This window comes from Ostrinia nubilalis, chromosome 24, assembly GCF_963855985.1.
Source record: "Ostrinia nubilalis chromosome 24, ilOstNubi1.1, whole genome shotgun sequence".
Lineage (NCBI taxonomy): Eukaryota > Metazoa > Arthropoda > Insecta > Lepidoptera > Crambidae > Ostrinia > Ostrinia nubilalis.
Genome location: NC_087111.1, coordinates 9,050,301 through 9,073,309, shown reverse-complemented (window position 1 = coordinate 9,073,309; position 23,009 = coordinate 9,050,301). Strand labels below are relative to the sequence as shown.

Sequence of the window (23,009 nt, the reverse complement as noted above, 5' to 3'; positions counted from 1 at the left end):
AGTAGACTCGTTCGCGGATATTGTCACCTTGTCACCCTAAAAAATTCAGAATTCGTGTAGACCTAGTAAGTATTCAATATCTACAATTGTGGCTACAAAAAGATGATGGTTATCCAAAAAATCTTTATAAAAAATTTAAACGATTGTTTCACATTTCAACTGAGGTCATTTTGCCCGCGGGCCAACTAGTAAATATTTTATGATGGTAGCATCCCTATACGTCAGTCTGACATTGACAGATTTGTTGACATTGACAATTCTAAAAATCGCGGTGGAATTTGAGGTTATTTTCGTTTTTCTGGAATTATTGTTTTAAAAATCCACCAAGATGCCTTTCATGAAAGGAAGAGCCCCTATCCGCCGCACACTGAACTATTTAAACGCTGGGAGGTTAGTTCTGAAGGACAAAGTCAAAATTTTCTCGGTGGCGTACAACATTAATGGTACCAACAACAACGGTGCTAAAGAGTTCGTTTTCTGGTATTTGCCTCAAATACAGTATAAAAATCCTGATGTGCAAGTTGCTACGTTGAAGAATCTAACACCTTCACCGTTTATCAAGTGTTATTTCGAAGATGGAAGGAAGATTTTGGTGGATGTCGACAACAAATCGAAAGATGAGATTTTGGAGCATTTGATAGCGACTGTGGGGAAATCCAAAGAGGTTTTAGAAGCGGAGGCGATTGCTGCAGAGAAGAAAGACAATCCTGCGAACTTTGGTGTCGGCTGCGAGCGACCGTGTATATGTGAAGTGTATGGTCAAATTCCGTGCCCTGGTGTAGTTCCTTTGCCCAAGTTCATGAGAGGAAAATACAAAAACCCGGCCAATTAAGACATTTGTTACGTTAAGACGTGTTTACTTGTTAATAAGATGTATTTTGTGTTGTTTTTCATTACCTATAAAAAATATAATTCATGTGACTTACTGTGAGTGGAGCAAAATATGAAACTGCATTTTGTTTATTATTGTTATGCACTTATTTACTTGCTTAATAGCTCTTTTGTTAACTCTTTTAATGGATATCATGTAAAATTATCTTGTGTTTCACCCCTTTAAACAAAAACATTGTTTTGTAAGTTCATTCAGAAATTGATTTTAAGAAGTACAAAAAATATCCTGTTAGCATTTAAACATGTAACCTATATACAATAAAATAATAATTATAATGTTTGTAGATAGCTCTAGTTCATAATGTATTATAGTAAAACAAATTTTACAACAACACATTTTTATTTTGACGTCAAATGTTAAAACTTTAGTCCCTTAACAGCGTTTGCCATCAACGCAGCTGTGATATAGTGCATGTTCTGGAACGACTTGAACGTCCGAGAGTTACAATGGTTGAACAGGTCATCGTCGCACTCGTCCCCACGAGGACAGGTGTGGAAGAATATCCATTCACAGGGCGTTGACTTTTCGATGTCCTGAGAATTGTATCGTTAATATAAAATGAAAGTAATTTTCACGCTAATTATTATTGATGTTTGTTCAATCTTAACTCTGTAGTACATTTTATCTCAGAAAGTTGCTCATATTTTATAATAGTATCATGTTTTTTTTGTGCAGTAAGTTCTTGGACATTATAAGCAGAGCTAATAAGTAGGTATTTAGAAATTTTGTCCTAAACTTATCCTTTTGATATGCATGCATAATGTCCATTCATCAACAAAATGATAATGTGTATCAATGTAGGAAAGTAACTGTCTATCTAAAGTTCTAAACATAATAAATTGTGTTTTTTAAACCTGTCACTTGCTGAACAAAGCTATAAGTAATTCGAGTAACTACATAATAATCCATAAAACAGCTCTAGGCAGCTTGCTAGCAACGACGCCGGCCAGTCTTAAATTGTTTTAAAAATAATCATCATCATCATTTCAGCCACAGGACGTCAAGTGCTGAACAAAGGCTTCCCCCAATGACTTCCACATCGCACGGTTGGTAGAAAAATAATCATACCCTCAAATTAATCTTGTAGCCCTTAGCCGCCTCCTTCTTGCAAGACGTAGGCCCTGATATGATCACGGATGTGTTGCACAGCACTTGCTGAGAGGACTCGCACTCCCGGCACTCCGTGCGAGTCTGGGCCGTGAGGTCTTCGCTCGCTTTGTGGAGGAGGGGGCAGATACCTCCTGTCTGAAATTAATATTAAATTGTAAGTAAGTAATTGTATCACAACTGCTGCATGCGCGTTTAAGTATAGCGAGGGGACCGGGGTGGCACGGCCCCTCCAGAATGATCTGATGCCCCAGGATGTTGGGCTACCGTTTGGAAGATACCTAGTATGAGCTAGATACTAGACAAAGACAAGACAAGACATCCCCAGGAATAGGAGTAGGGGTGGTCCTATTTTTTCAGCAATGTCACAGATAGGTACATAAGACGAACTTAATTAACATTTGGTCTAAGCAGAAAAACACTGCAGAAACCACTCAGCTTCCTGTACCTACTTATTTCTAGTAGAATAAGAGTAGGTAAGTAGGTATTGGGCTGAATATACCTCCTTGCAGCAGCACTTGTATCTGATATTGGCTCCCAACATCGGGCACAGAAGCAGGTACGAGTTCAGAACTGGATGTGGCGCTCCTATGTAAGCAACGTTGAGCGACTTCATTGTGCCAAATTCTTCCTGCAACGATTTAAGATTATATTTATTACTACTGGTGCTGTGGTGTGTGACATTTATATGAGACCGTGGAGTTTTTTGTATCCACAACGAGGAACTCTTGGAACTGTACCTGATGGAAACTATGGAAAGTGAAAAAGTGATGATCAAGTCGAAGGTGGAAGTGAGCTGGCTATCTTGCCTCCAACTGCCTGAACACAATGCTGCTATGGCGACAGACCTAGATAAGATAGTGATAGCTAGAAAGACGGATTTATAACAAGCCCAACTACCGACCATACCGAGCAGAAAAAATTGTCCCCATTGAGAATCGAACTCGGGACCTCTGGGTCTGAAGTAGGTGGCCATACCACTAGACCACAGAGGCGGTTAGTACCTCTATTAAAAGTATTTGATCGCCGTAAAGGTAAAATTAATGTTTTCTTGTTCTTAGTCGGGTACTCTTTGTCAGAGTGGCCGTGGTTGCGCTTACGAGGTACATGGTGGGGTGATGTCATCTCCGAGGGTAGCTCTCCTGGCGATGTGCTTCCATTTTTGACGGTTAGAGGCGTCGCGAATACACTGGACCATGATGGACTCAGTGGCCTTCGTGATGGCATCCATCCAGCGGGTTGGCGATCGACCGCGTGCTCTCCTGCCTTCCACCTGGCCCTGAACTACCAGTCTCTCCATCGAGTTCTCATTTCTAGAGACGTGACCAAAGAATTTCAGTATTGTATGTCTTAAAAATAAACTAACAATGATAGCCATCACAGTCGCCAGCGCTTGTATGCTGGCATGCGTGCGCGAGCGCATACACAACACAGGTACGGTTGCCTGGTCGGCAAACCGCTGCACGCACATATGCGTCGCCGTCGCCACGAATATCACGTCCGTCATCATGGAGAACACCCTGTAAAGAGAAGGTAGGCCTTTAACATCCTGCAAGAATAAGAATAAAAATATAGAGAACAAAAATAATAATATAGAGCTGTATACATTTTGTTGGTAGCCGGCGACTGGTTGCGCCGCCATGGTGTCCCAGTGAAATATAGCCCTAAGACACGGGCATGGTAACCAGAGGAAACAGGGAAGGCTGGCTGCTCCCCTTGTTTCTTGATACTAGACACGACTAGCTAGTTAATTTCGACGTGAACTTCTGACTACCTTCTTTAGTTAAGTAATTTCATCTGTAGTTAGTAAGCTTTAGTAGGTAAGTAAGTAGAGTCAATGACGTATATTCAGGGGCGGTAACCCAGGGTACCCTCCCTGAAGGAGGGTGGGGTACAATCAGGGTCTTAGGATCATAAAGTAGATTGTAGTTTTACTGTTTTTAAGATTTTCTGGGGTCGACTATTCATATCCGATGTTTTACCAACCTAACAATAGGTAGGTAGGTACTGTCAAAGTTTGATTCTCACTTTCCAAAGTAATCTTTGTCCCAAACCAGATGGTCGATGATGTTGACGTCAAAAGCGCCCAGAAACGTAGCCGCCTTCGACACGGCCATGTTCAGGATCGGCTCGTTCACCTCCTGGAGTATCATCACCTTGCAGTTCGTCAGGACATCCTGTAATGAAGGAAAGTCTTCAGAGACCAACTGTTTTGACCAACTCAGAGGCACAGACTTCGAAGAGAACTCGGTAATAGTATTAGAGGCCGCCTATTTCTGAAACTGTTCAGTGGTCTTTTAGAATGTTGATCAGTTGTCTGATGCTGATTTTCGTAATTAATTTTCCAGGCAATCTCAACTAAATATGGGACAACGACCTAACAACATCAATAATGAACGTGGAGACCGCGTACCGGAAAACGCAGCGTGGGACGTCCACCTTGGGACGTCCACCCACAAGGTGGACCGACGGCATCATAAAGGAAGGCGCATGGACGCAGGCCGCTACCAACCGGGCAACATGGTAAGCATTGGGGTCCATTGGGGGAGGCCTATGTTCGGCAGTGAACGTCCTATGGCTGAGATGATGATGATGAATGTACGAACAGTGATACCTAGCTACTTTACGCCCAGGTGCTGGCGATAGCGAAATTGCCATGCCACATTTGTATAGCTAGGCCATGTAGTTAGAAGCTGCTCTACATGAGATCTGAAAACTTTTTCATGACGCGAGAAGACTTATGGGAAATCCTAAAAAGCATAAATTGGACTAACATTATGTGAACTGATTATGACCACCAACCAGTCGTTTCCCATGTGTGTCCACGTGTCGGCACTTCAGGTTGAGGGCGCTCGTGATGATGTCCATTACCATGCTAGCCGTCCATTGCTTGAAGCAGATCAGGTGACGGGGTTTTGAAGATCTGAAATTCGTATTGTTTTTTAACCGACTTCAACAAAAGGAGGAGGTTCTCAATTCGGTTGGTATGTGTTTTCAACCGACTTCAAAAAAGGAGGAGGTTCTCAATTCGACCCGTATGTTTTTTTTCTATGTTTGTTACGCGATAACTCCGCCAATTATGAACCGATTTGAACAAATCTTTTTTCGGCGTATAGGTATACCTCAAGGGTGGTCCCATTTAAATTTAATAATAGAAAAAACAACCCCCAAGGGTGGAAAATTGGGGATGAACTTTTTTATACGCAATATCTCCGCCGATTATAAATCAATTTGAACGATTATTTTTTTGTTGAATAGGTATTATCAAAAGGGTGGTTTCATGCGAATTTGAAGAAAATATTTCACCCCCAAGGGTGGAAAATTTGGGATGAACTTTTTTATACGCAATATTTTTAATTTTTAGTTTTTTTTTGTGTTCACGCATTTGAAGTCGGTTTTATTTTTTTTAAAAGTTAATTATTATTTATGTTTACCCGACTGCGCCAGAAGGAGGGTTATTATAGTAACTACCTGACCCGGCGAGCTTCGTACCATAATGGTGCAAAAATTTTACAAATCAGTCCAGTAGTCTCGGAGTCTATTCTAGACAAACAAACAAATCTTTCATCTTTACAATATTAGTGTAAATAGGTAGACGTTCTGAAGTGTGAACAGTTGGGACGAAGTCCTTTTGTATGGCTATACTGACCGACCAGCATCCTTTGCCATCTAGGAATCAATCCGAACCTCGGACTTTTAGGACCATAATAACAGTTTTTTACTTACTGTGGTTTACATTTATAAAATCTGACTTGGTAACTCAACGGGACCAATCTTTGAATAAATCTGAATAGCTTCATCGCGTAAAACTAGAATTTAGCATCGAAAAACTAAATAAACTGTTGAAATTTATAAAATTACATTTTTGTTGTGTTAAAATTATGTCAATTTTGAGAGAACAACACAAAGAACAACAATCAGAAAGTAAATTCACAGATCAATAAAGTTATTTCAGATCTACCAAAGAGGTATTACCTACCTAGGTCATAATATCATAAGTGCCACTTGTGGTCTAAACTGAATAAATATTTTTTGATTTTGATTTTGATTTTAATATTTGAAAGAAATTCCAAAATCTATTGGCGCAGCTTTTCAACCGACTTCAAAAAAAGGAGGAGGTTCTCAATTCGACCCGTATGTATTTTATTTGCTTTTTTAAAGATTATTAGCAATTTGTATTGCACAAATTACTAATAGTCCCGCTAGCTCCTAGTGTTAAGCTAAATAAAGCTTGTGTTACGAGTGGGCTCACCACAATAGTCGAGTGGTGGGATTCGAACCCGCATTCCACGGATCTCGAGTCGGACAGTCCCACCCATTTTCCTTTCGGCTATCGTGGCTAAAATGGCGTGTGATTTTCTAAGTAAATGCTGTGATGAACGAAATAATAGTTTTAGGTATAACTTTATATTAGGTAAAACCTCTACAAAAAGCAATAAAGTACTTACTTAGTAGGCAACTTAACAACTCTATTAACTACGTAGCTAGACTAAAAACAGTACAATATTATTATCTTCTAATAAACAATTTACAGCTAAGTAAGTATATTTTTATTATTATTCCGTTTGTAACGTATGTAGAAACACGCGTACTTAAAATAGATTTTTCTATTCCTTACTTTGTTAATGTTCTAATATTGTTATTTAATTTAAAAATAGTTAACAATATCAGCCATTTATTTAAAGTAATTTAATTAAAAGTGTTATAATGTTAAAATTAAGGCCGCACTTACAACAATACGCAATGGTTATAACAGGTGAGTTTTCTAAATCTAGATTATAAAAGCGAAAGGTCACTGACTGACTCACACATCACGAAATCTCAGAAAGCACAAATGCTAGGCTAATGTAAGTCCTTTTAGAACGAAGGTGTTCACTAAGACGCGATTCCTAAGGGGGTACAGATGGGGGACCAAGTCGCTAAGTGGTTCCGGTAGAGTCGAGTATAAGACCACTCTTTCTTTGGGTGTACGTAATACGAACTCTGAGCACGAAAAAATATCGTTTTCGTTAAGGTATGGTAAACTTTTTGCTATATGTACCTATGGAAATTGAAAACTAGAACAGCGCAGATACCTTGAGATACCATAGATTTGGGTTCGGGGTACAAGCATGCCTCCTTAATCCGTCTGGCCATCGCTGCAGAGTCGGGGCTGTAGGCAAAAACCTCAAAAATACTCTATAGGTGTTATGAGAAATAAATTATGGAACTCGAACACACTAAATCCAAGGTTTTCCCACTGCCGTCGCTACTCCCTAAATAATTATAAAGCCAATCATGCTACCTATTCTATTCAGATAGTTTATTAACGTATATTGTTGTACATAAATAGATATTATTTATAGATTATTCTTGTTGACTTACCTACTATAACCATATTATTATACCTAATGGAATCGACACTTGTGCAAGTTGTGTTACATTATTGCATGGGTCAGTGACATGGTGATTGTAAAAATCTGACCTGAACCTAATAAACCTGTAGAAAAACATCTTTTAACCATCTGTGCAATGAAAGTTTTCTTTATTAGGTAGGTAAATAAAATACCTAGTAACAAATAATAACACGTAAAAGGCTATTTATACTCATGATTTGCAAAATAAAATAATGTAGATAACTGCAAAGTAGGACAAATAGGTGAGTGCCAATTGACGTCCACCGCTGAACAAAGGCCTCCCCCAAGGTTTTCCACAATGTACGGTCTTGCGCTGCCCGCATCCTGGACAGGCAGCACAGGACCGGTCGTTATGGAAATCCTTGGGGGAGGCCTTTGTCTAGCAGTGGATGTCATTTGGCTGAAACGATAGAACCTTTATTTTAAACGCGTCCATAACAGCGTAATAAACTTGAAAATTTCGACGGGTTCATCCCGTGTCTAAGTAGCTCAGTTAGAAGAGCAGTCCCCGGCAAGCAAGAGTTCAATTCCCGCCTTAGGCAGTTCGAATTTTTCAAGTTATTTATAACAATATTTTTATTTTGGTTTCCAGTAAACCTCAGCATGCTCAGCGCAGGGATGACCCTGGGCTGGTCCTCTCCGATCCTGGTGAAGTTGGCGAATGTCACGGAGTCAGGGTTCGACGAGCCCGTGTCGAGTAGCGATATGTCTTGGATCGTGTCTACTGTGTTTTTGACGTGCACTTTCGGTATGCAAACTTTAAATTAATACTGTGGAATAGTAGTTACTTATAATTGAATTGAAAATGTAAGTATACCTATAGTCTGATTATGCGTGAGTAAAAAATACCCGTGATAGGAAAGTAATATTCAGGGGATCTCTTCTAGTTTAGAAAAGCTTTTTCAGTGTCAACTGGTAGCATGGGCAGAAGGATTAAATTATACAATATCGCGAGCTAATTATGGAGAGCGCCATCTATTTGTGCTATTCGGAACTGACTAAAGCACACGCGTTGGTTTAGCCGAACCTTTACAGTCTAAAGCCCGGTCCGTGAGCACGTAGAATTTTGTCCAATGACCCCTAGCTACCCATCCTTATCGCTCGCGCGTAATTATATTGCTTTCGCGACTGTACGACGGGCGCCCGCAGTGAGTGTGCGAGCGCGATAGCAACATAATAATTACGCGCGAGCGATAAGGATGGGTAGCTAGAGGTCATTGAACAAAATTCTACGTGCTCGCGGACCAGACTATAGATTGCATCAAACTCCGTTACTTATGTAACTTTTTTAACTAATTTAATGTACAGTCAGCGTCAAATAGTTCGTGACACCCAAAGTTGCCAAAAAGTTAACACGATAAAGTTGTGTTGTCAACTTTTGGCCACTTTGGGTATCACGAACCATTTTGACTGACTGTACCAGTAACTACCTGCTTGTTTTATTTTACAGCTGTCTTCGTAGTTCCAATGTTACTGGATAATCTAGGTAGAAGGTACAGCGCAATCCTAGCTATGGTGCCGCTCATCATGGGAGGCCTGACCATGGTCTTCGCAAGGAAAGTCTGGCTGTTGTTCCTAGCTAGAATCTTGGTGGGATTGTCTATGGCTATGAGCTTTAATGTGGCTCCGACTTATGCTGCTGAGATTGCTAGCGTAAGTAACTTTTCCTTGATAATATCTTACTACCTACATTACATTTCTAATACTACAGCCTCATATTATGACAAATTGAAAGCCATCAACGCTGGTCGCAACAGTGTATAATTATTACACTTGAAAATTTCGACTGGTTCATCTAGTGTCAGATGGGAGAGTCGCCCGGCAAGCGGAAGATCGTGGGTCCGATTTCTGCCTTAAGAAGTTCGATTTTTTTGGTTATTTAAAGTAATTTTGAAAGCAATTCGCTATATTCGTTTACTGTTGGTTATCTAGAATAACGATTTCAGCAGAAAACTTTGTTATTACATGCAACAATGTTGCTATTCGTTGTATCTATAAATTTTGCAGTCATAAAAGTGGTCCTATTATAGTACCTTGCAGTACACCTTTTGTTAAATTGCTTTCTTTTGCGGCACTATATGGCTATTGGTTGTTTAAGAAACCTATAAGTTCATTAATGGACATCCTATTAATTTACAACCCGGTCGAGTAAACTGCGCACCTGGCAGCCGTGACGTCATATCTACACTCCGGTACGGAAGGGGTGAACGCAGGGAGGTGTGCGGGTAAGTGGGAAGGAGAGTCACATTCCAGCGAGGTGCGCAGTAAGCTTGATCGATCGGATTGTATAAAGATGACATAATACTTAAGTGTTTCTATTTCAGAAAGAAATCCGGGGATCCCTAGGAACTATAATACAAATATCCGTTTGTATTGGTGCCACTCTAATGTTGGCTGTGGGACCATTTGTCTCATATTTGTCCCTGAATGTAGTATACGCCACTTTTGCTGTGCTCACAACAGTGCCAATATTGTTCTTGCCCGAAAGTCCTTATTACTTGCATTCAAAAGGTAATTAATAAACGATTATATTTTATGCATTCAGAAAAGAAGAACCATAGACGGTTAAATGATGATGCAGATTCAATTAACAAATACTTAGGTGGTAAAGAAAAAAGAAAGAAAACAAAATATTATTTTAAGACTTAAATAGGACCCACAGTATGTGGGTAGGTAGGCTAAGTTACTGGTTCTCTTCTTTTTCTTATTCAGAACCGCGCATGAGCGCAGTGCACGTCGACCCATTGGGATCTTTTGTCTTTCCCTTTACCTTTATTCCCCTCTCATCTGCAAAAATCCTATCCATAAAGCAAATGAAGTGCTTGTGTGAGAGGGACCTGAGACCCATCCTATTTCTCGCTAGCGCGTCGCATTCGCACAGTAGGTGCTTCATGCACTTCGCATTTCTACATGCTCGACAGCGTCCGTAGTTAGGCCCATCTTGTGGAGCAGATGCAGCTTCAGAGGTCTTAATGCCGAGTGAGATAGATCTAAGATTATTATAGTAAACTCTACTTATTATTACTGTATTTCAAACATTTCCAGGCCGAAGCCACGAAGCCCTGAAAAACTTGACATCATTGCGAGGTTCAGAAACGCTGGCAAAGCAAGAAATAGCAGAGTACGATATTACAAAATCTGACAAAAATGTCAAGAAGCTAAGTTTGTTGAGAGACTTTATTTTTTTAAAAACGATTCTCCTGGTGATCATATTCAGTACTTTCGATCAATTAACGGGAGCGTGCACTATAACATTGTATCTGCAACCAATACTCCAGTCAACTAAGATGAATATTAGTACTGAGCTAGCATCAGCTGTGATAGGTCTCATTAAGTTGGTGGGTGCCTTTATGACCGCAAGCATCACAGATAGGTTTGGAAGGAAACCTATTTTGATTTGGACGTATTTTGGAATGACTATTGGAATGGTAAGAATTTTAATTTAGTGAGATTTCAGACAGCTGGCTTACAGGTTCGAATTTATCATGTTTACAGACAGATAAATTAATTGCATAATTAATAACTTTCATTAAGAAAAGGTCCAAGTCATTATTGTTTAGATAATAAGAATGCAGCTAGTTCTTTTTTTATCCACAAAGAGGAAGCTCTTAACCTGCATCTCACCTGATGGAAAGTGATGATCAGAGCGAAAGTGGAAGCGAGCTTCACTCGGAATCCTCAACCACAGAGGAACTGGCTATCTTACCATCAACTGTCGAAACAAATGCTGCTAACATTGTTGTTATGGCGACAGACTTAGGTAAGATGGTGGTAGCTAGCCAGGCGAATTTAAAATAGACCTTGTATTTTACAGGTTGGTTTTGGCGCTTACTTCTACATCAGTAGTAATACCAAAGACATGTATGCCTTTATCAACTACATACCCATCATATGCTTGGTCTTGATCGTTTGGTGCGACAGTGCTGGTAAGAGAATAATAATTATCTCCTTGAACTTCAACTGAGAAACTATAAATTCTTTAAATAAAGCTACTAAATGTAAAAATTACGGTTCCACGCTAAAAACACGCGCGAGCTATTTGATCTTGGAAAAAAATCTGTATCGTAAAACCCCTTAAACATGATCACAAATATCAATTTGGATATTATTTATGGATATCAATCCATAAATAAAATTTTCGTAACAATAAATGTTTCCACGATTTAGGAAAATTATCCCTCAAGTCTGTAAATAAAATGGCCTATGTATTTGTCAATTAGGTATTTCTTTCATTTCAGGACAAGGATCACTATTCTACGCTGTAATATCTGAATTATTTGAGGGACCTGCGAGAGCTTTAGGGGTGTCTATTGGGTCCTGTACTAGCTCCATTGTATTATTCCTTACTTCAAAATACTTGACTGCAGTACTGGATGCAGTGGGACCGGCAGTGACATATTTGGGCTTCGGAGTCGTGTGCATCTTTGGAGGACTGTTTATTACGTTTTGTATACCTGAAACTAAAGGGAAAACTTTCTCTGAAATCCAGAAGACTTTGGGAAGAGACATATAGTTAAACCAGATTTGGTTGTTTTTATTTTTTTCTAGCTTTTGCCTGTGGATTCGCCCGTGTGAATTTCGATCTTTCATATACACTACACACACACCTACTACTATCACGACTCTCTTTCAAAAACCGGGATAAAAAGCTATCTATCTAAAATTTTCCTGCATCTTAAACTAGGTATCTCAAATTCTCAATAAGGCGGTCAGATGTCTTTCTAAACATCTTATTGTCGCCTCTGGTGTTTTATTAGCATTTTTGCTAATGCTAATAGAAGGAAGGAAATAAAATTGTGCCGGGGGAAAGTTATTCACTTTCCCCCGGTACAATTTATGGCGGGCAAGCTGTAGATCCTGGGCTACATAGGAGTTGCAGCGGTGGGAACGAGAGGTGGGAATAGTCCCGTGTTAATGCTAATAGAACATCTCTGCGAAACCCTTTCTGTATGGGTACGACTCCCACTTTGCTGATTTTGAACTCACGTATATTGTGTTATAAATGATGCTGTTATTTTAGTGCAAAAAGATGTCAAACAAGTCGTTACGAACTTGAAAAAACAAGTTATCTTCTGTTTTTTCTTTATTTTATTATCGTTCCGTGTGCTCTGCCATTTGATCAAATTAAAACATTTGAAAGTCAAATTCACATTCGCTACGAATACGGTCGTGTTTGAAAATAGTTATTTTGAGTAATATTTTACACAAATAAAAGTTAAATATAAAAGAAAAATTGTCTTAGAAGACGACCAAGAAGAAAGTGACGCGATGACATCGCAATTGGACAGAGAAAACAGCGATCAATGGACAGGATAGTTTAGTGATCAGAGAAAGATTACAACGGCTGTGGGGCAGTTACTTTGGTGTATAAAAATAAGGACATGGTATATTCTAACTACTAGTAGAGTCAACCTTGGCGAGACTGATAAAAGAAATTTTCGTTACGCCTTTTCACGGATATACGTGACGTGCATTTTAATGCTGTTTTGGCTGTAACTACAATACCTAAAGAAGAACTTCGCATTCGACTTTTGTTCACACCGTCACATGTGCGTGGTATAACAATAAAGATAAATTATACAACAAAAGCATATTGTAACGACACTTTAGTGAACTAGGTATTTTGTACTAGGTACACAGTGAAATGTAATTACAAATCTAGCAGGGTAGAGTGTGTGTATCAGAACGAAACTCAAAATATTACTCAATTTCAAGAATAGGTTAAGGCTTTTGAAGTGTTGATCGTTTGAATTTAGACAGCTCAGGGAATAATCTGAGATTGAATCGAGTTTTAAGGGTTGTATTGTAGGTCCCAAAAATTTGCTACAAAAAAAATAACTTTTTCAGATTAATAATGAAACTATTTTGTTCGCTATCATCTAAAGTGCGACAATGTATTTATGTTATGGTTGGTAAGTTAATATTTTTATTACTTTATTCGAACGACTTTCTCATTAAAATTACGTAGGACGTAAAAGTACCTACCTACTTTACTTATTATCATCCATTTAATTAGTCTCATCCACTGCAGGAGCATGACTATCCTCAATTTACCAGAGGCAAGTGGAGGATTTGGCCAACACTCTCCACGCTAGCTTGCATAATGTTCGCATAATTTTATTGTCCCTTAATTATTTTGCCTATTACGACATCCACGGGAAGAGTAAAGGGTGGTTCTGTCGGTAGCTTTACCGGAACCTCAAGTCCTGCAGAGTGAAGGGCTACTCCAAAAAACGTATCCGAAGTTTGTGATGTTCTCCGAGTTTCTCTCAACCAAAGCTAGATGCCACAGATGGCGACAGATAGCCCGAAACTACTTAAACAGCATAAAGGAGTTGTCCCAAAATGTATGGAGCCTAGGCCCACAACCTGTACACCTACCAAAAAGAAGGGCTTTTAAATGTACAACAGTTTCTTATTATTCAATTTCTTTTAAATGGCTTAGTTTATTCGCTTAAAACAAAAGATTGTTAAGAAAATAGCAATACTCAACCACAAAAACCATCATGGTGGACGAATGTCATTTTGATGACATCTGTCACTTTTGACATTAAGTCGTATCTTGGTGGAGAGTGACAGATGAAATCTGACAGCGACTGACGTTTAGTTAGTCTATGGTTCATCTTTTTTTTTTATCTGACGCCATACGCCATCTTGTGTATGCATTTGAGAATGATAATTCATGAATAGTTTTTGATTTTGAGCGGCTAAATTATATGCTAGATATAGTTATTTATATTTTTCCCTTAATCAGTAGATTTTTCTTGATTTTTGATATGGCGTACAACCTCTGGGCCGAAATTGGGACAACTCCTTTCGTAGTTAGCCCCCTGGTGTTATTCTTCTCCTTATGACAACAAACCTACACAGTGTCAGCCCGAAACTCCGCTACAAGAGTGGCGTTGTCAGCTGCATTAATAAAATCCTCCTGCCTGCAGTTGCTCGGGCACTCAGGGCACAACATCATGTTCTTTTGGTCTAATAAATGAATTATAATTTCCAGCAGACCTATGTAGCTTGGCATCAGGGCTATGCGTCGGTTGGTCATCTCCAGTGCTGGTGAAGCTGCAGGACAGTAACTCCACGGTCTTGCCGGAGCTGATAACCAATGATGAAGGGACTTGGCTGGTGTCGGCTCCACAACTGACTTGTATTGTTTGTGAGTAAGAATATATTAAGTTAAGTATTTACAACCCGGTCGAATTTGCGCACCTGGCAACCGTGACGTCACGTTTAGTACGGATGGGGCGAACGCGAGGAGGTGTACGGGAGAGTTGCTAAAGTAGAATTAGCAAAAAAATTAGCAAGCTTAAACATAACAATGAATTATGAATCTAAGGTCTAAAATTGTGTTTCACGTCTGTCACGACCGCTTCAATAATACAATATTGTGAACTATTGATAGATGAACTAAGACTATAGGTACCCACACCCAGGTTCCTATGAATGATGATACTAATTTTGTAAACTATTAAGTAAGTTACTTTACTACTCTGCCTCTATTGTAAGCTATGAACGATGAACCATCAAGGGTGGATGTATTCATAATGTGGTATGTTCAACTAGGGAACTACGAATTCTACAATTTATTAGGTACAACATATCTGACAATATTTTATATCTTTTTTTCAGTTCTACTCATAGGGTCACCAATCGTAGACCGTGTTGGGAGAAAGTACGGTCTATTACTGGTTTACCTTCCAAAGTTGGTTGCGTGTATCCTCCTCATCTTCGGGACCAGGATATGGACACTGATGCTGGCCAGGTCGATTGAGGGAGTGTCTTTAGCCTTCAGTTATGTGAGCGCCTCTACGTATACCGCGGAAATTGCTGATGTAAGAACTTTTTACTACGTTTGTGTATTTATGTTAGGGTAAAGTAAGATGTTTTAGAGCCCCTTTGCTTTCGCGGTCCGAAAATCGAACCCAGAGGAAGTCCAGATCTTTGGGTATGATTTACAAGTGTTTTGTCACAGTTTACCTACTGTGAAGGGGTTTAATCAATCATAATGCAATCTAACTACAGAGCTCTACAATATTTCACATCATAAAAGATTTAAAAAAAAAACTAGAATACAAAAAGCAATGTATTGTAAGTTCCACCAGTTCAATTGGTGGTTCAAAAGTTCAGTCCTGGGCTATTTCGATGGAATGACGACCTCAAAATGGCAGAATGAAAAACGCTATTATATTCCAATGTGCAAAGTAATAAAACTAAGTAACTTATGAATAACAAAATTTTTCCTCGAGTATTTACTATTGTATTTTATTCTTCCAGAAAAATATACGGGGCTCACTGGGAACGTTGATCCAGATTTTTAGATCGCTCGGCATCGTGGGCATGTTTAGCTTCGGTCCCTTCCTGAACTACTTGAACTTGCATATTGTCTACATCGCCATTACTATCGTATCTGCTTTGACTGTTGTAGTCTTGCCTGAGAGTCCCTACTTCTTGTATTCTAAAGGTAAGATGATATTTATTAGGTTTGGAAAGAGATTAACTATAAAGTGTATAAAAAGTACGAGTTTTAAAAGGGGTTTGGTGTCGAGTCTAAAATTCCATTGGACCATGATAGAACCATGGTAGTAATAGAACCATCCCTCTCTGGTCGGTCCCTCTCGGAGTCGGCCCTTAGTGTCATGCATGGATAGCTTCAGGGCTTACATCTGTCACCAAATAGAATCATCCTTAATAACTTAATTGAACTTATATTGATTTGTCTTATAATACATTTTCTTTGCCTACAAGACACTGGAGTTAACCTTACCTACTTGATAGAGTTAATTGTTATTTTGGCCATTTCTAACCATTTATAAATCTCAAACTTTCAGGTAAAATTGAAGAATCAGAAGAAGTACTAAACTCCCTGAGGGAAACCAAACAAGAAGTACAGGACGAGCTCAGAATGTTTTCAGAAGGCGAAAACAAAGAAAAGCTAGATTTTAAACAGGTTCTAAGAAAGAGAGTTTTTTGGAAATCCATGGGAATTTCTGTGTTCCTAAGTGGTGTTGGAACTTGTACTGGTTTTAGTACAATCGTCTTCTATCTGCAAAACCTCATGGAGGAAGCAGGAACCAATAAACCTGAGGTAGCATCGGTGATCCTAGGAGTAGTACAAATACTGGCGTGCTTTCCACCGATATACGTGTCAGACAAATGCGGAAGAATACCGATTTTGTCGTGTAATATGATTATTATGACTTTTGGAATGGTGAGTTCTAGCTTTTTCCTAAAAACTCTATCATTGTTTAGATAAACCTGACCACCATCTTGAATACTAGTTTTCTTGATAGAATTTGTCAGTCCAGTAGTCCGACCAGTCTCAGTTCTCCAGTTCCAAGTCTGACTGAGACTGTATTGTGTCAATATTTTTAAAAAGGAAATAAAAAATCTTTTTATTCAGTTTACTTTAGACCAAGCCACATAAGGCTCTTCCCAAATGGACCTCCGACCAAAGCCACTGGTGGCTGTCCCGCGCTACCGCCACATTTCTAAGAGTGTCAGAAGCGTGTAGTGAGTGGCTGCCACCGGATACACGTGTGCGGCGCGTTACAAAATATTATTAAAAAGTGTGTTAAGTCGCCGTCGCTGGCCAGCGGTGGCTGTGGTCGGTGGTCCATTTGCGCCGAGCCTGAGAATCGTTATCACTTCAGTTCATTATTAGCTTCCAAGAAAATTTAGATTTGATATTTTCAATATTGTGCTAAATCCAATCCCTAACGCATGTTTTAAACCTACTTATTGTAGAGGTTTCGATGTATTTTGAGATAAGTGTGGTGTTTATGTTCTCATTTTCTACTGTCTATTTCCAGGTAATGTTGGGAACATTCTTCTGGTGCAAAGATAACGGCTACGAGATCAACGCATTCCTGAGTATTCTACCACTGCTGTCCGCTTCGATCGTTAGCTTCGCCGGATCTGGTAAGATTAATTTTTCTGTTTCTTTTGTTTTAATTAGGATAGGTCAAAGACAAGGCAAACATAATATTACTATAATAATTATGACAATGTTTGCTGAGTTTTCGAAAACGACAACGAATATTGTTAGAGGATTCATTAAGAAAAGAGAAGTAGGTTTTACATTCATTCATAAAATCCATTGGACACCTATTTTCCTATTTTGAGATCTCAATCAAGTTAAAATTTTGCTTATTTTCTTTCCAGGCTACGGATCTATAGTGTTCATCCTGATTCCAGAACTTTTTGAAGGTGCACAGAGGGCTCTAGGTGTATCAATAAGTTTCATAGCTCTATCCTTAGGATTTTTTGCCGTTGGCAAATTTTATTCAATCCTGCTATCATCCATTGGTCTCTCCGGAATATTCTGGATGTATAGCATCATCTGCTTTATATTGTCTATGTTTACAATGACGTGTGTCCCAGAAACGAAAGGGAAGATGTTTGACGAAATACAAATGGCTCTGGAAGGGAAACTTGTGAAGGTGGGCGAAGGTAGATAACCCTTTTCTGATTTCTTTAGATAAATGTAGACTAATGGATGATTCAGACTGATTTAGACGGGCTCGTCAATAATAGTTTTCTGACTTGGAATAATTGGACGAAAGCAGACTGTTTATTTTTTTACATTGATTAACTTTTAAAATACGACCTTTTTATGTGATGTAAGTCTAGTAAAGGTTTATTATTACCTACTTATAATAAAGGTCTAATGTCCGTTTTCACCATCAATCCCTAATTTTTAAGAGACCCATATGAAAACAAAATTCCTGTTACGTGTTACCATAAGGTTCACTTAAAAATAAGGGATTGATGGTGAAAACGGGCTTAAAAGGACAGTTTTAGGTGTTATGTGGTGCACTGTCAACTGCACATTAAAATAAAACTTTTTAATAAATCAGACTTTTATTATAATTCATTTTACTTATAAGTAACATAATAACTTTAATATTTAATAATCAATTACACGAAACAATTAATTAAGTACACTGGCCTGCAGAACTAAGTACTAAACTATAAATCATCATTTCAGCCACAGGACGCCCACTGCTGAACATAGGCCTCCCCCAATGACTTCCACATCGCCCGGTTGGTAGCGGCCTGCATCCAGCGCCTTCCATCTAAGCTACCTTTATGAGGTGGTGTGAGGAGATAAATGTAGGAGTTGAATGCGGCGCTGTCATTTTTTAGCGTGGCAGTCAGGTTGTTACTATACTTATAATAAATCTGTAGAGAAGTCAATTCTGTACATGAAATATATTTTCAAAATAACTATCAGGGGTGATTAATAATCGATACTGATGCCAAAATGCAATCAGTAAAATTTTTGTCTGTCTGTCTGTATGTTCCTTATAAAAACACAAACTACTCGACGGATTTTAACGACACTTGGTACAATTATTCTTCATACTCCTGGGCAGGTTATAGTATACTTAGGAATTCCCGCGGGAACGGGAATTAGCGGGAGAATCCTTTTGTATGAAAAATCTATACCGCTTAAGTTAGACGCTTGAAATTTGGCATGCAGGTACCTTAGTAAACTTAAAGCTTAGTTACAACAGGATATTGCAAAATTCCCACGGGAACGGGAGTTAGCGGAAACATTTGTATGAAAAAATCTAAACCACGTAAGATAGATGAAGGGGGTAAAACGGGATCCACGCGTACGAAGTCGCGGGCGGCCGCTAAGTAGTTGTACAATATTAGCAACCGGTTGCTATGATTTGTAATAGAGATCCCATCTGCTTCAGGAAATACATGTAGAAGAGTTACCTAATCTGCTCACTTTCCCCCCCCCGCCCCGCACGGTGTAGTGCTAGCGTACGGAGCTCTCGGGAGTTTTTGCTTATAAAAATAGATAAATCGCTTATAAGTGTTTGTGAGTGTAATAATCGGTTTGTATGTGACACGAACTACGGAAACTGTAAGTTATTCTGTCTATTTATCGCCTCGTTTGTGTTTTCTGGTTAAATATTCGGTGAGTAAACATCTTTTTTATTTTCTCTCGTTGCGGGTGTTTGATAAAATTGGCCCGCGCCAACCGAGGTGGCGGGTCGACCGTAAGCGCGCTGCGTCAGCGGTGCGCGTTTCCATTGCGCCCGACTATAAACTCGTCCGTCATGCCTCTGTTCAACGATCAACCCGTCGACGTCGCTAACGAAGTGTTTCTCCGTAGCAATTTAACGCAACGTTCTCCGCCTAGTGTAGGAAAAAGGACACGTAGCGAAGCATTATCTCCAACAAATGTGTCGCCATCGTCTTGTAAACGCGTACAACTATCGGATTCGCCCGGTTTAGACGATAATTCGACGGCACCGGATCAAACACAGTACGACTTAGTAAATGAAGCCGCGTCGTATCTTACAAAAATAAATGTCGTCATTAATTCGCTCGGTTCGCGAATTGACGTTAAAAATCGATCGACAGTTATGGATATGACACAGCGAGTCACGGCAATCGTATCTTTACTGGCATTAAAATCATCATCAACCGAGACAAAATTGGCCATCGCGCAACGTGACTTATTAGAGGCCAAAATCAATAAAAATTGTAGTCAAAATAATGTTATTGGCAATGTCTCAAAGCCCACCTACGCAGAAAGCCTTAAGCTAAAAATGCCTAAAGTCGCTCCGGCGGCTGCGGCAATGGAAACACGCACGCCCCTTCCCTGTGTCGTTGCGTATCCCACTAGTGAGCGCTCGGCCGAGTTCGGCTCATCATCGGCGACAAAACAAGCGTTGATGAAAGCGATCAATCCTACGGACGACGGGTTTCAAATTGTAGGTTTAAAGAAAACGGCAAATGCGGGTGTAGTACTTCGCGTAACGAACGAAAACCAAATTAAAAAGTTACAATCCGTCGCCGGTATTAAATCCGCGGGCTTACGTTTAGAAAAACCGAAAGGACGTCGACCTAGAATTCTTGTTAAAGACGTACCCGCAACATTAGAAGACGCCGCATTTATGTCAGCTTTGTATAGGCAAAATATTAAGGATGAAATGTCTATTTCTGAAGACAATTTTATTAAGTCAACAAAAATAGTTCGTCGTCGTGTTTTAAACAACGGTAGAAAATGGATCGGTTTAGAGCTCGAGCCCGAGATTCGTAAACATTTGATAAATACAAAGGAAAAAATTTTTATTGATTGGGCTACCTGTCGCTTTAACGATGACGTAGAAATAGTTCGTTGCATGAAATGTCAGCAATATGGTCATGTTGCGAAATTTTGCACGGAAAAATCTAGCTGTTGTGGGTATTGCGCCGAGGCCCACGATACGAAAGATTGTATTAAAAATACCGCCAAAGACTTTAAGCCAGTTTGCGCGGCATGTAAACGTTTTAAAAAACCAAACGACCATTTAAGCGGTTCGCCCGACTGTCCGAGTTATAAGGCAAAATTAGAACAACTAATATTAAATACTGTTTATGGCTAAAGTCTCCATAGGCCAATTAAACCTCCATAACGATAAAATTGCTACGTTGGAGTTGGACAGACTTATTGTAGAATACAACTTAGATCTCGTGTTAGTACAAGAACAATATCAGCGTGTCGGCGTGCGCTGCAAAACTATTCAGATTAATAACAGTGCACGCGCCGGTATCTATGTGTCACGCGCGTCTACACTCACAATAACGTCTATTGCCAACCTTTCTTCGTCGCATTGCGCTGTTGCGGAAGTATCCTCCCCATCCTTCTCCATATGTGTCGTGAGTTGTTACTTTCAATATTCTGACCCGGTTGGGCCTCATCTACACCACCTACGCTTTGTATTACAGTCCCTAACAGGGCGTAGGGTTATCATTGGAGTTGACGCGAACGCGTCATCTCCACTTTGGCACGGCAAGCTCCGCTCGACTGATGTGGAGCGTCGCTCAGCCGTGGAAGACTTCATAGCTGAAATGAACTTAGTTATTCACAACACCCCTAATGCACCACCAACCTACAGTAGCCCAACGGGCGAGTCTCATATTGACGTCACGCTTTCTAGCGCAGACGTCCAGCTGGATAGGTGGCGTGTCCTCCCCGACGCGTCTTGTAGTGATCATCGCTTGATAGTGTACGAGTTTAAACCAATGTCGCGACAAGACACAGTTCATGAGTGCAACAACAACTATAGATATAAATGTCGTGGGGCCGACTGGGCTTTTTTCAGTACTCTTTTTGCGTCTCATGCCAAAGATTTTACTCGTGCCGACCTGAGCGCGACTGATAGTGCAGAAATTATGTCCGATACTTTTACGTATTGTGCAGATGTTGCGATTGGTCGCGCTCCAACTAGAGGTGTACGTAGATGTGATTGGTGGAATGAATCGCTGGTAGAAATTAGGAAAAAGTTTCGCCGGGCTCGCCGTAAGCTTAACACACTTCGAAAGGCAAATGTTACTGGGGATGCATATGAAAATGCTTTATGTTCTTTGAGGGTTGCCAGGTCCCATTATCGAGCTGCTGTAACTAAAGCCAAGGGCGTGTTACTGCGGAAAACAGTCGAGAGATTAGAAAAAGAGGGTCCGTGGTCTCCGATATATCATGAATTCAAAGCTAACCGTAAATTAGATATTGCTTATATTTCTAACATAAAAATTAACAACACTCATACGGTGGGTGTAGAGGAAACAACAGGTGCTCTTCTTAACGCGCTTATACCCGACGATAGTGTGTCTGACGATAACGATTATCATCGGGACGTCAGAAATGCTATTGCGGTGCTGCCTGAGTCGCCTGTGTCTTCTATTCCTAGCCTTGATGAGTTTTACGATATAGTAAATAGTTTACCCTTAAACAAAGCATCGGGCGAAGATAAAATATCAAATAAAATGATTAAAGCAGCGTGTAAAACAGCCGGAACGGATATTCTTAATGTTTTCACTCGTTGTATCTCGGAGGGCGTGTTTCCGAGTATATGGCGTCGCGGATTTATTAAAATTATACCAAAGGGAGGTGACAAACCGCCCGAAGATCCTAAATCGTACCGACCTATTACATTACTTCCCTCATTAGGTAAACTGTTAGAGCGATTAGTAGTGCCGCGTTTGCTACCGGGTGGTCCAATTTTTCACGAGCAGCAGTTTGGCTTCACCGCCGGGAAGTCTACTGCAGATGCAGTAATATCTGTTAGACAAAAAGTGACGTCCTCGGTGGCAAAGTACGTTGTAGGAATATTCCTCGATATTTCAGGTGCCTTCGACAATGCTTGGTGGCCGATCCTGCTCTTAAAACTGAAAGTTCGTGGATGCTATAGTAATATATATTCACTACTGCACTCGTACTTTTGTAACGGTACAACTAAATTAAAACTCGGCCATCATGCTGAATCAAAGGTGCTCACGCGCGGCTGTCCCCAAGGATCGGTCCTAGGGCCCTACCTTTGGAATTTGGGTTTCGATGATTTTCTAGCATTACCATTACCCGAAGGCTGTTCGTTAACCGGGTACGCTGATGACGGTCTCCTTTTAATAGAGGCTGACACTAGATCAAAGCTTGAAAATCTAGCGGATACATGCTTGAATTTAATATCTCAATGGGGAGACAGGAATCGTTTGCAGTTTGCCCCTCACAAAACTTATCAGCTTCTATTAAAAGGTAATCTTAAGGTTTTGCCTCGCATTAAATTCAATGAAAGAACTGTTAAAAAACGGGAATCTGTTTGCTATCTCGG

The 23,009-nt window shown here is 39.9% G+C and overlaps 3 protein-coding genes across 3 annotated transcripts; 2 read left to right on the top strand and 1 right to left on the bottom strand.

Annotated features, from left to right (window-relative positions):
• Window positions 1-243: 243 nt before the first annotated feature.
• On the top strand, window positions 244-852 carry LOC135083964 (small ribosomal subunit protein mS25). The gene has a single exon (XM_063978728.1). The coding sequence runs from the start codon at window positions 329-331 to the stop codon at window positions 830-832; it is 504 nt and encodes a 167-aa protein (XP_063834798.1). The 5' UTR covers window positions 244-328; the 3' UTR covers window positions 833-852.
• A 31-nt stretch (window positions 853-883) lies between these two features.
• LOC135083963 (ornithine carbamoyltransferase-like) lies at window positions 884-5,886 on the bottom strand. The gene is made up of 7 exons (XM_063978727.1): window positions 5,726-5,886; window positions 4,802-4,922; window positions 4,028-4,176; window positions 3,366-3,519; window positions 2,502-2,630; window positions 1,961-2,137; window positions 884-1,425 (listed from the first exon to the last, which is right to left on the bottom strand). Exons 1-7 carry the CDS (start codon window positions 5,797-5,799, stop codon window positions 1,249-1,251), a joined length of 981 nt encoding a protein of 326 aa, XP_063834797.1. The 5' UTR covers window positions 5,800-5,886; the 3' UTR covers window positions 884-1,248.
• Window positions 5,887-6,742: 856 nt separating this feature from the next.
• On the top strand, window positions 6,743-18,267 carry LOC135083658 (uncharacterized). Its single transcript, XM_063978365.1, has 15 exons — window positions 6,743-6,755; window positions 7,988-8,143; window positions 8,846-9,048; window positions 9,720-9,906; window positions 10,441-10,823; window positions 11,210-11,321; window positions 11,634-11,907; window positions 12,579-12,587; window positions 13,243-13,307; window positions 14,399-14,554; window positions 15,028-15,230; window positions 15,673-15,859; window positions 16,227-16,606; window positions 17,208-17,316; window positions 17,560-18,267. Exons 1-15 carry the CDS (start codon window positions 6,743-6,745, stop codon window positions 17,853-17,855), a joined length of 2,733 nt encoding a protein of 910 aa, XP_063834435.1. The 3' UTR covers window positions 17,856-18,267.
• Window positions 18,268-23,009: the final 4,742 nt, after the last annotated feature.